Below are 11,584 nucleotides of genomic sequence, written 5' to 3' on the forward strand. Positions count from 1 at the left end.
CCAGTTTGGTAACACTTTTTATGAAGGTCATGTCTATAACGCATTATGAGCACATTTATAAGACATTATAATACATTTATAAGGCTTTATCAAATCCATTATAAATGTTTAGAATCATGCATGGCAACTTATAACAAGGTTTATAAAGTATTATAAGTGTTATAATAAACATCAATAATATGCTATAGCATGACTTTGTGAGCTTTTAAGTAAAGTGACAGCATTATAAGGTTATTAGTAATTGTATAATACTATAACACAGTTATGAGGACTTATGAGCAGTATTTGCCGGCTGCAAGTAAAGTGTAAAAGAAAAAAGATTCTTCTTTCAAACACTGTTGTCACTTTGGCATGGAGGTATAAAGCATTCTGAATGCTGAACTTATAATACATTATGGCCACCACTTATAAAACTTGTTATAAGTCACCATGCACGCTTATACACATTTATAAAGAATTTTATGAATGCATCATAATGTTTTATGAATGTGCTCATCATGCATTATAGTCTATGAACATGACCTTCGTATTAGAAAGTGTTACCCGGGTGTTTATTAAAAGGCCAATATCATATGCCTTGAAGTTGAAATGTGTGTGAGGTTATGTGTGTGGTAAACCGTGTAGGTGCTACTTACGCTGGCAGGTCTTGCCGTTATCCAGCAGCCTGTATCCCTCGTTACAGCGGCAGTGATAGCCATTGAGCACGCTCACACACTCATGATCACAACTGTGGTTCCCAAACGAACAGTAGTCGATCACTGAGGGGGAGAGAAGCAGCCAGCAGGCCGTAAGCAGCAGGGTGTGCAGCAGAGACATGTGTGGGATTGCATCTATGTTCCCCTGCCCCAGTCCTTAACCAAGCCATGATCCATGCTCAACTACTCTAGCCTGCCCCGGTCCTTAACCAAGCCTTGATCCATGCTCAACTACTCTAGCCTGACCCAGTCCTTAACCAAGCCATGATCCATGCTCAACTACTCTAGCCTGACCCAGTCCTTAACCAAGCCTTGATCCATGCTCAACTGATCTAGCCTGACCCAGTCCTTAACCAAGCCATGATCCATGCTCAACTACTCTAGCCTGACCCAGTCCTTAACCAAGCCATGATCCATGCTCAACTACTCTAGCCTGTCCCAGTCCTTAACCAAGCCATGATCCATGCTCAACTACTCTAGCCTGACCCAGTCCTTAACCAAGCCATGATCCATGCTCAACTACTCTAGCCTGTCCCAGTCCTTAACCAAGCCTTGATCCATGCTCAACTACTCTAGCCTGCCCCAGTCCTTAACCAAGCCATGATCCATGCTCAACTAATCTAGCCTGACCCAGTCCTTAACCAAGCCATGATCCATAACCAAGCCATGATCCATGCTCAACTACTCTAGCCTGTCCCAGTCCTTAACCAAGCCATGATCCATGCTCAACTACTTTAGCCTGCCCCGGTCTTTAACCAAGCCATGATCCATGCTCAACTACTCTAGCCTGTCCCGGTCCTTAACCAAGCCATGATCCATGCTCAACTACTTTAGCCTGCCGCAGTCCTTAACCAAGCCATGATCCATGCTCAACTACTCTAGCCTGTCCCAGTCCTTAACCAAGCCATGATCCATGCTCAACTACTTTAGCGTGTCCCGGTCCTTAACTAAGCCATGATCCATGCTCAACTACTCTAGCCTGTCCCAGTCCTTAACCAAGCCATGATCCATGCTCAACTACTCTAGCCTGTCCCAGTCCTTAACCAAGCCATGATCCATGCTCAACTACTCTAGCCTGCCCCAGTCCTTAACCAAGCCATGATCCATGCTCAACTACTCTAGCCTGTCCCAGTCCTTAACCAAGCCATGATCCATGCTCAACTACTCTAGCCTGTCCCAGTCCTTAACCAAGCCATGATCCATGCTCAACTACTCTAGCCTGTCCCAGTCCTTAACCAAGCCATGATCCATGCTCAACTACTCTAGCCTGCCCCGGTCCTTAACCAAGCCATGATCCATGCTCAACTACTCTAGCCTGACCCAGTCCTTAACCAAGCCATGATCCATGCTCAACTACTCTAGCCTGTCCCAGTCCTTAACCAAGCCTTGATCCATGCTCAACTACTCTAGCCTGCCCCAGTCCTTAACCAAGCCATGGTCCATGCTCAACTAATCTAGCCTGTCCCAGTCCTTAACCAAGCCTTGATCCATGCTCAACTAATCTAGCCTGTCCCAGTCCTTAACCAAGCCATGATCCATAACCAAGCCATGATCCATGCTCAACTACTCTAGCCTGTCCCAGTCCTTAACCAAGCCATGATCCATGCTCAACTACTTTAGCCTGCCCCGGTCTTTAACCAAGCCATGATCCATGCTCAACTACTCTAGCCTGTCCCGGTCCTTAACCAAGCCATGATCCATGCTCAACTACTCTAGCCTGTCCCAGTCCTTAACCAAGCCATGATCCATGCTCAACTACTCTAGCCTGTCCCAGTCCTTAACCAAGCCATGATCCATGCTCAACTACTTTAGCGTGTCCCGGTCCTTAACTAAGCCATGATCCATGCTCAACTACTCTAGCCTGTCCCAGTCCTTAACCAAGCCATGATCCATGCTCAACTACTCTAGCCTGTCCCAGTCCTTAACCAAGCCATGATCCATGCTCAACTACTCTAGCCTGCCCCAGTCCTTAACCAAGCCATGATCCATGCTCAACTACTCTAGCCTGTCCCAGTCCTTAACCAAGCCATGATCCATGCTCAACTACTCTAGCCTGTCCCAGTCCTTAACCAAGCCATGATCCATGCTCAACTACTCTAGCCTGTCCCAGTCCTTAACCAAGCCATGATCCATGCTCAACTACTCTAGCCTGCCCCGGTCCTTAACCAAGCCATGATCCATGCTCAACTACTTTAGCCTGTCCCAGTCCTTAACCAAGCCATGATCCATGGACAACTACTCTAGCCTGCCCCGGTCCTTAACCAAGCCATGATCCATGCTCAACTACTTTAGCCTCTCCCGGTCTTAACCAAGCCATGGTCCATGGACAACTACTCTAGTCCTATCTGAGTCTTATTTCTAGAATGATATATACTGTATGCCATTAAAAAAGTGGCACCTAGTCTTACAAAAATGATTGCTAGCACAAAATTAAAAGCAAGTTATGGTACTTTCCAAGTTATACATATACACAAGTTATACTGTGGTATAGGTAACTCAAGTCATTGGTTGACAAAGTAGTCTTTGGACCCTTAGTATAAATGGTGAACTTCAGGCTATGATACTCTGATACTACTATGATACCAAGAATGCCCCCCCCCCCCCCATAACAAACACACTTCAATCGCCAAAGGTAAGGAACCCTACACTACTAAAAGCTGCTGAAGAGATACATTAACCAACGGTAAGGAACCCTACACTATAAAGTTGAAGAGATACATTAACCAACGGTAAGGAACCCTACACTATAAAGCTGAAGAGATACATTAACCAAAGGTAAGGAACCCTACACTATAAAGCTGAAGAGATAAATTAATTACAGAATTGGCGCCTAATCCTTTTCTTGAGGGATACTCAGGCGTGAGGGAAACTCAGGCATGAGGGAACATTGTGCAAAACCACTGTGTGCTTCATGAAGCAGCAAGGAAACAAGACTCAGCGTGTGGTGAGGGTCAGTTGACCAAGCGTGTGTAACAGAACAGATTTGAAGTAGAGTCTAAGCGTGTGTAACAGAACAGATTTGAAGTAGAGTCTAAGCGTGTGTAACAGAACAGATTTGAAGTCGGGTCTAAGCGTGTGTAACAGAACAGATTTGAAGTAGAGTCTAAGCGTGTGTAACAGAACATATTTGAAACCGGGTCTAAGCGTGTGTAACAGAACATATTTGAAGTCGAGTCTAAGCGTGTGTAACAGAACAGATTTGAAGTCGAGTCTAAGTGTGTGTAACAGAACATATTTGAAGTCGAGTCTAAGCGTGTGTAACAGAACAGATTTGAAGTAGAGTCTAAGCGTGTGTAACAGAACAGATTTGAAGTCGAGTCTAAGTGTGTGTAACAGAACATATTTGAAGTCGAGTCTAAGCGTGTGTAACAGAACAGATTTGAAGTAGAGTCTAAGCGTGTGTAACAGAACAGATTTGAAGTCGGGTCTAAGCGTGTGTAACAGAACAGATTTGAAGTCGAGTCTAAGCGTGTGTAACAGAACAGATTTGAAGTTGAGTCTAAGCGTGTGTAACATAACATATTTGAAGTCGAGTCTAAGCGTGTGTAACAGAACAGATTTGAAGTAGAGTCTAAGCGTGTGTAACAGAACAGATTTGAAGTCGAGTCTAAGCGTGTGTAACAGAACAGATTTGAAGTAGTCTAAGCGTGTGTAACAGAACAGATTTGAAGTCGAGTCTAAGCGTGTGTAACAGAACAGATTTGAAGTCGGGTCTAAGCGTGTGTAACAGAACAGATTTGAAGTAGAGTCTAAGCGTGTGTAACAGAACAGATTTGAAGTCGGGTCTAAGCATGTGTAACAGAACAGATTTGAAGTTGGGTCTAAGCGTGTGTAACAGAACAGATTTGAAGTCGAGTCTAAGCGTGTGTAACAGAACATATTTGAAGTCGGGTCTAAGCGTGTGTAACAGAACAGATTTGAAGTCGGGTCTAAGCGTGTGTAACAGAACAGATTTGAAGTCGGGTCTAAACGTGTGTAACAGAACATATTTGAAGTCGGGTCTAAGCGTGTGTAACAGAACAGATTTGAAGTCGAGTCTAAGCGTGTGTAACAGAACAGATTTGAAGTCGGGTCTAAGCGTGTGTAACAGAACAGATTTGAAGTAGAGTCTAAGCGTGTGTAACAGAACATATTTGAAGTCGGGTCTAAGCATGTGTAACAGAACAGATTTGAAGTCGGGTCTAAGCGTGTGTAACAGAACAGATTTGAAGTAGAGTCTAAGCGTGTGTAACAGAACAGATTTGAAGTCGGGTCTAAGCGTGTGTAACAGAACAGATTTGAAGTAGAGTCTAAGCGTGTGTAACAGAACAGATTTGAAGTCGGGTCTAAGCATGTGTAACAGAACATATTTGAAATGGGGTCTAAGCGTGTGTAACAGAACAGATTTGAAGTCCGGTCTAAGCGTGTGTAACAGAACAGATTTGAAGTCCGGTCTAAGCGTGTGTAACAGAACAGATTTGAAGTCCGGTCTAAGCGTGTGTAACAGAACAGATTTGAAGTCCGGTCTAAGCGTGTGTAACAGAACAGATTTGAAGTCCGGTCTAAGCGTGTGTAACAGAACAGATTTGAAGTCGGGTCTAAGCGTGTGCAATGTGGGAACCCAGAGTCTATTTGTATTTGAAAAATAGACTCTGGGACAGCCCTATTGTTTTCCCCAGCTTCCTGTACAGCGCGCCTCTCCTGCCACCGTCACTTCCTTTTCCGCGTCCGTACTCCACTGTTTACAGTCTAAAAAGCAACTTACTTTCCAGTAATTTTCCACTGTTGTTGTAAGACGAGTCGACGTCTTCTATGCAGTGTGTTTATGCGTTAACGTTATTAGTGAATAGCCGAAATGGACGCGGAAAAGGAAAGCGGAAAGTGACAGAAAAGCCAGCGTCACTTCCTTTTCCGCGTCCATTTCGGCTATTCACTAATAACGTTAACGCATAAACACACTGCATAGAAGACGTCAACTCGTCTCACAACAACAGTGGAAAATTACTGTAAAGTCGCGGCGCAAGTTGCTATTTAGACTGTAAACAGTGGAGCACGGACGTGGAAAAGGAAGTGACGGTGGCAGGAGAGGCGCGCTGTACAGGAAGCTGGGAAAAACAATAGGGCTGTCCCAGAGTCTATTTTTCAATTTGAAAAATAGACTCTGGGTTCCCAGATTGAAGCGTGTGTCACAGAACAGATTTGAAGTCGGGTCTAACATGCAGCAAATCATAACTCTGTGCTGGTCCTCCTCACTGGGCCAGGGGAGTGTTTTGGCTTTCAGTTCATGCAGGGAAACTGACCGCTCCCTGCAGAGAAGCCTCTCCCAGTTTGAAGCCAGCCTGGCTGCACGTGGCAGACTCTACCAGCTGGCCGCACGAGTCATTTAAAGGAACACACCATTATTTAGGGAGATTCGTCCATTTGCCTCCTGATAGTAAGACGAGCAGATCGATGCCCTTCTCTTCTCTTCTCTGAGAGAAGTAGGCAGCTACAGTATCTGCTGGCCACCACTGTGCAGCACAGTGAAGATTTCAGCTAAAAACAGGGTGTAGAAATGGTGTCTTCTCCAGTCAACTTGGCATGTCAGGGCTTGTGGAGACTTGGATTACGCCAGGTGGGCAGTATGGAAGCATTTTCTTTCCCTTTTTGCTCATGTTAACAGGGGTAGGCTAGCCAGTACCAATGACTACCATTTATTGTGCTAAGCTAACTAGCGGGAGGGACGGGTCGCTAACTTTCTACTACATGCACAGAGAAGAGAAGGTAAAGGCCCACTGATTGTCACACAATGTGTGAAATTTGTCCTCCGCATTTGACCCATCCCCTGGGGGAGCGGTGAGCGGCAGCGTGCGCCGCGCTCGGGAATCATATGGTGATCTAACCCCCCAATTCCAACCCTTTGATGCTGAGTGCCAAGCAGGGAGGCAAATGGGTCCCATTTTTATAGTCTTTGCTATGACTCGGCCGGGGATGGAACTCACGACCTCCCAGTCTCAGGGCGGACACTCAGTCCACAAGGCCACTGAGCTGGTTAGAAGGACATCTATCGTTTGATCTTACTATTGGGAAGATGGCGAATACTGTAGGCGAATCTCCCAAAATGTTGCAGTGTTCCTCTAAACGTACAAGGAAGATTCCACTTCCTCGAAAGAAAGAAGGTGAAATCCCTCTCGGTTTCTTCAACTTTTAGCAGTGGATTGCATCTTCAAAGGGTCTTTACAGTGGGGCAAAGCTTAGATCAGATTTCTGCCAGCAATATGATCCGCTCATACCTTGACTGAAATACTATCGAAGTCAATTTGATTTACTAATAATATGAACCGAATAAAAACAACCGGAGAGGAGTTGTTTTGTATTCTCTTTGGAGCAACATATAACTACAAGAGCTAAACTAAAGCTTTTTCTATTGCATCATAGCAAAAGCTTTAGCCAAACCCAATCAAAGGGGATGAGTGAAATGACTCACTTGTGCAGGTCTTCTTGTTGTCGTTGAGTTTGTAGCCTTTGTTGCAGTCGCAGGTGAAGGAGCCAGGAGAGCTGATGCAGATCTGCTCACAGTCATGTTTCCCCTCAGCACACAGATCTATGGCTGAAGCACACACAGACACATACAGTCACACACGGACACAGACACACAGACACACACACACACACACACACACACACACACACACACACACACACACACACACACACACACACACACACACACACACACACACAGACAGACACACACACACACAGACACACACACACACACACACACACGTGTATTCACATCAAGCACATTTGGAGCGGTTGATTCAAACCATGGATTGTTTACTCCTTTAGTTTAGACATGTAGGCAGGTGAGAATGATGCCATCAGGTGGCACCAAACGACAGCATCAAGACGCCTGGAAACGTGGTACCATTCATTACAAATGACCCCAAAACACAAGGCTTTATGTGGCCTGATTCAGAATGAATTGAACATCTGTTCATCATTTCCATCTTCTCCCCCAGCTTTGTTATATCGCCCAGCCTAAACCCAAAACAGTCTGCTTTATTGTCTATTTGACTCTAAATTAAACCATAATTGACTAAGTGAACATCATGCTGTATTGAAGAAGACTTGAAACTAGCGATTGAGACCATAAACTCATTAGGAAAGTGTTTATGAGGTCATAAATCAAGTGAGAAGTAGGGTCATTTTCCCATTGACTTCCATACAATCATACTTTTTGCAGCCAGTGAAGTCGCACCCTGCAGGCCATTCGAATACAACGCAGGTTTAAGTTACTATAACTTGCGCATTGGCTTCACAGACGGAGCAGCTATGAGCTAGCCCCTTGGTTTGGACTGTAGATGTGGTTGCCCATGCATGTGTCATTATAGTCACCTGAGCATGTTTTCCCGTCGGCGTTCAGAGTGTACCCGGGCAGACAGAGGCAGTGGAAGGAGCCTGGGGAACTCTCACAGATCTGCTCACAGCCGTGGTCCGACTCCAGACACAGGTCCATTCCTATAGACCAAATCACCGTGACGTCACCATGTAAACAAATTTACTTCCGGGTACCACTTGGGGAAGGCGGCAGGTTTAAATGTGCGTGTTGTCAAATAAATGCTGTCAAACCCTCTCGCTGTTTTCGGCCGACTACTTTCAATTTAAATGGTTAAACGGTTGGTAAACATGCTTGTCCGACGTATCTAGCCTTTCTTCTGTGTTTGTTTTATGTAGTGTTAGCTAGCTAATAACGTTTGTTTGTCTGTCAAACTCGCTGTTTTTTTGCAGACTTGTTAACGTTACAGACAGAGCTACTAACCTCGCGTCACCAGGCTCTTCTCGATGAGAAAGAGCTACTGACGCCACGTTAATTTAATTTAGCTTCAAGTCTACTCTGGTCTGGTCCAACAGGTAAATTAGCTAGTCTGGTCTCCACTAACGTTAGTGAAAGTGTTGTTATGAATGATATTAAACAACAACACAACACGGACGAACCATTTTTGTCTTCTTTGTCTGTTTTTGTCTTCAACACGTCAGTTTGTGCCGTCCACCGCCATTATAATGTGTGGACCTCAGGGGTACCCGGAAGTAAATGTAAACATCCCGCTGATTTGGTCTATACCAGACCAGACCAGACCAGACCAGACCAGACCAGACCAGACCAGACCAGACCAGACCAGACCACATCATCATCACGGATGGTGATCATCATGATCACTCTTAACAACAACCAATCACATCATCACGTTGGCATCATCTTCATCATCAGCATCATCGTCAACAACAACAAATAGAAAATTACTGTAGCAGCAAGGAAAAAAGTCCATTCATCCATGTTGGGGGTAGTTAAAAAAAACTTTTGAATACCTATTTTGAATCATCATAACATAGAGCTAGGCTGGGCTTAGTGAGGTCTACCTGTCTACTCATTGACTTATTAATACTAGTTTATTTATACTAGTCTGTCTGTCTGCCTTCCCCTTCCGTAGGACAGACAGAGAGAAGACAGCAGCAGTCTGCTCTGGCATGAGATGATTTCCGCCATGAGGAAATATCATGCACTTAATGGATTTGATGTTGTTATGTTAAACAACAAGGACCACAATGGAAATAAGTTCTGTAACTTTTTTGTGTTATCCTTGATGTTCTTTTAATTGTGCATGTATTCTGGTGTTGCAACCATGGAAGTGTCCTTTTAATTTGAATTGTCAAACAAATAAACTAAACTAAACTAAAAAAAAAAAAAAAAAAAGTATGTTCTGTGAGGTTTGTATGTTTGTATTCCGGCTCCACCTGCATAGTGTTTGCATTACATGCAGAGAATGTAGCCATGCTGCTACACATGAAGCCAGTAGCCTGAGCTGAAAACCCTAAGAATTCCACTGCAGCGTTTTTCTTGTTTCATGCCGTGTTTGAGTTATAGGCTATAAAAAAAAATCCATTACTGGTGCAAAACGTGCTGGCTTCTGAATGAGATTTTACATTAATACAGTATGATGCAAACCCATAAAGAATCCACTTCCTTCATTTATTTTATTCTTTACATCCAGTGACATCCTGTGCGCACCGTGCATGCATACTTCTTTTTTAACACTGTTTTCCCCCGTGCAGAACTATTGCATCCTTAAATGTTGCATTACCGCCACCTACTGAATTGTATCATCTTCACAGTGCTAAAGTGTCCGCTTTCTCAGCTGTTCAGGGGGAAACACTGACATATTTCTATTTTTGCTATGTAAAGGTTTAAATGTAAAGATAGGCCTATGCGTGCTACGTACTGATAGTCAGTTTACTCTGTAACATGTAGCTTTCATTAGCTTCTCAGGCTAGCTCCGGACCAGACGACAACGCTTCCTACTACCCAGCGTGTGTACGTCTTTCCGACAGGGGTGGTTGTTATGGCAACTATCAACAACAACAACAACTACTACTAACTACTACAAGACAAAAAGACCCAAATAGCCTACGCTGTCTGTCGGAGACATGGCCAAACGTTAACATTAATTTTAATATGAGCCAAATATCAACCTGCGCCCAGTTATGTATACAGGAAGTAAACCGGATATTCAGGTGGGTTGTGACTGTTTGTTAGTTGTTATTGTTGTCAAGTTAAAACCGTCTATAGGCTCCTGCCGGCACCACTGCTCACGTCAATAACATTTTAAATCTCTTAACCACCAACGGCACCAGTAAACACCTATAATTCTGGAGGTGTAATAATGTTACAGTATATGAATTGCAAATTTTTGGACTAAAAGGTCAGGATGGACCTCATAATTTCTGGGTCATGTTTCATGTAATTGCCAATCAAACTAGTGAATCAAATCCAACTCAGCGGTTCGGCTGCCTCTCTCAGATATATATCAAATCCAAGTAAATCTAATGGATCTAATGACACAGCTCAACACTTCACAGGCTGTTTTCCAGCTCGTCTACACGGCTTATTTTGGAACTGGAAATAAAATGGATGAATGTCTTCAAATAACTCACCGGCACAACTCCTAGTCGCACTTCCAAACGAATAATACTAAACCAAACCAAATTAACTAATTAATAAAAATTGGGTTGTGACCGGGAAGTTTGTCTCGTCTACTAATCCCTCAGGTAACCAACCACCGTTTAAAGTTCCTCTTCTGTTTGAAAACTCCTGCAGCTGTCTGATGCATTTCTTACCACAGAGCTTATCCTGGAACTGCAGTCCGAACTGGTGGATCAGATCGAACGACTCGACCAGGAAGACGTGGTCCTCGAAGGGCGGAGAGGCCATGGCTCTCAGTGATGTCATGTCCGCCCTGGCCACGCCCACAGCGTAGATCTCAATGCCTTTCTCCCGCGCCTCGGCCGCCACCTCTGCCACGCGGTCCTGAGGGCGGCCGTCTGTCACGATCACAGCCACATTGGGGACCTGGGGGGACGTCGGGTTCAGAGCTATAAGAGACCCAGGACACTGATTCTCTACCTTGCTCATATAAGGCCCCCTAATTTAGTACACATCAGGACCACGGACCTAGCGCGGTTAAAACCATCCTGATAACGTGATCTCCCTTTCTGTTTCACAATGTAAGTAAGTAAGTAAGTAAAATGTATTTATATAGCACCTTTCAAAGAGCAAGGTTACAAAGTGCTTCACAGTTCACATCATCAAATACAGTTAAAACAATGAATCAGCAATGAATCATACAACAATGAATCATACAGAACACACATGCAACACAGGTAATACACAGTGATAAACAAGAGGCTAAGTAAAAGCCAAACTGAAAAGATGCATTTTTAGCTGCTTTTTAAAAATGTCGATGGAGGCAGCACATCTTAAGGCTAGTGGAAGGGCGTTCCACAGATTGGGAGCAACAGACTGGAAAGATCTGTCACCTTTAGTTTTAAGCCTCGAGCGAGGAACAGCTAGTAGGCCCTGGTCCGAAGAC

At 44.3% G+C, this 11,584-nt stretch overlaps 2 protein-coding genes across 2 annotated transcripts in view; both read right to left on the reverse strand.

Moving 5' to 3' along the window:
- LOC310799329 (matrilin-4-like) overlaps nt 1-11,127 on the reverse strand; it is a gene marked incomplete at both ends in the record, with an annotated part of 21,753 nt that extends 10,626 nt beyond the window's left edge. Inside the window, 4 exons of the mRNA XM_083661927.1 lie at nt 636-758; nt 7,141-7,263; nt 8,055-8,177; nt 10,833-11,127. Of these exons, the coding sequence (XP_083518053.1) occupies nt 636-758; nt 7,141-7,263; nt 8,055-8,177; nt 10,833-11,127 (664 nt within the window). The remainder of the gene's footprint in view (nt 1-635; nt 759-7,140; nt 7,264-8,054; nt 8,178-10,832) is intronic.
- LOC310799171 (matrilin-4-like) overlaps nt 1-11,584 on the reverse strand; it is a 77,620-nt gene that overhangs the window by 16,065 nt on the left and 49,971 nt on the right.

The sequence above is a fragment of the Poromitra crassiceps genome (genome assembly GCF_964638095.1).
Source record: "Poromitra crassiceps genome assembly, chromosome: 27".
Classification (NCBI taxonomy): Eukaryota; Metazoa; Chordata; class Actinopteri; order Beryciformes; family Melamphaidae; genus Poromitra; species Poromitra crassiceps.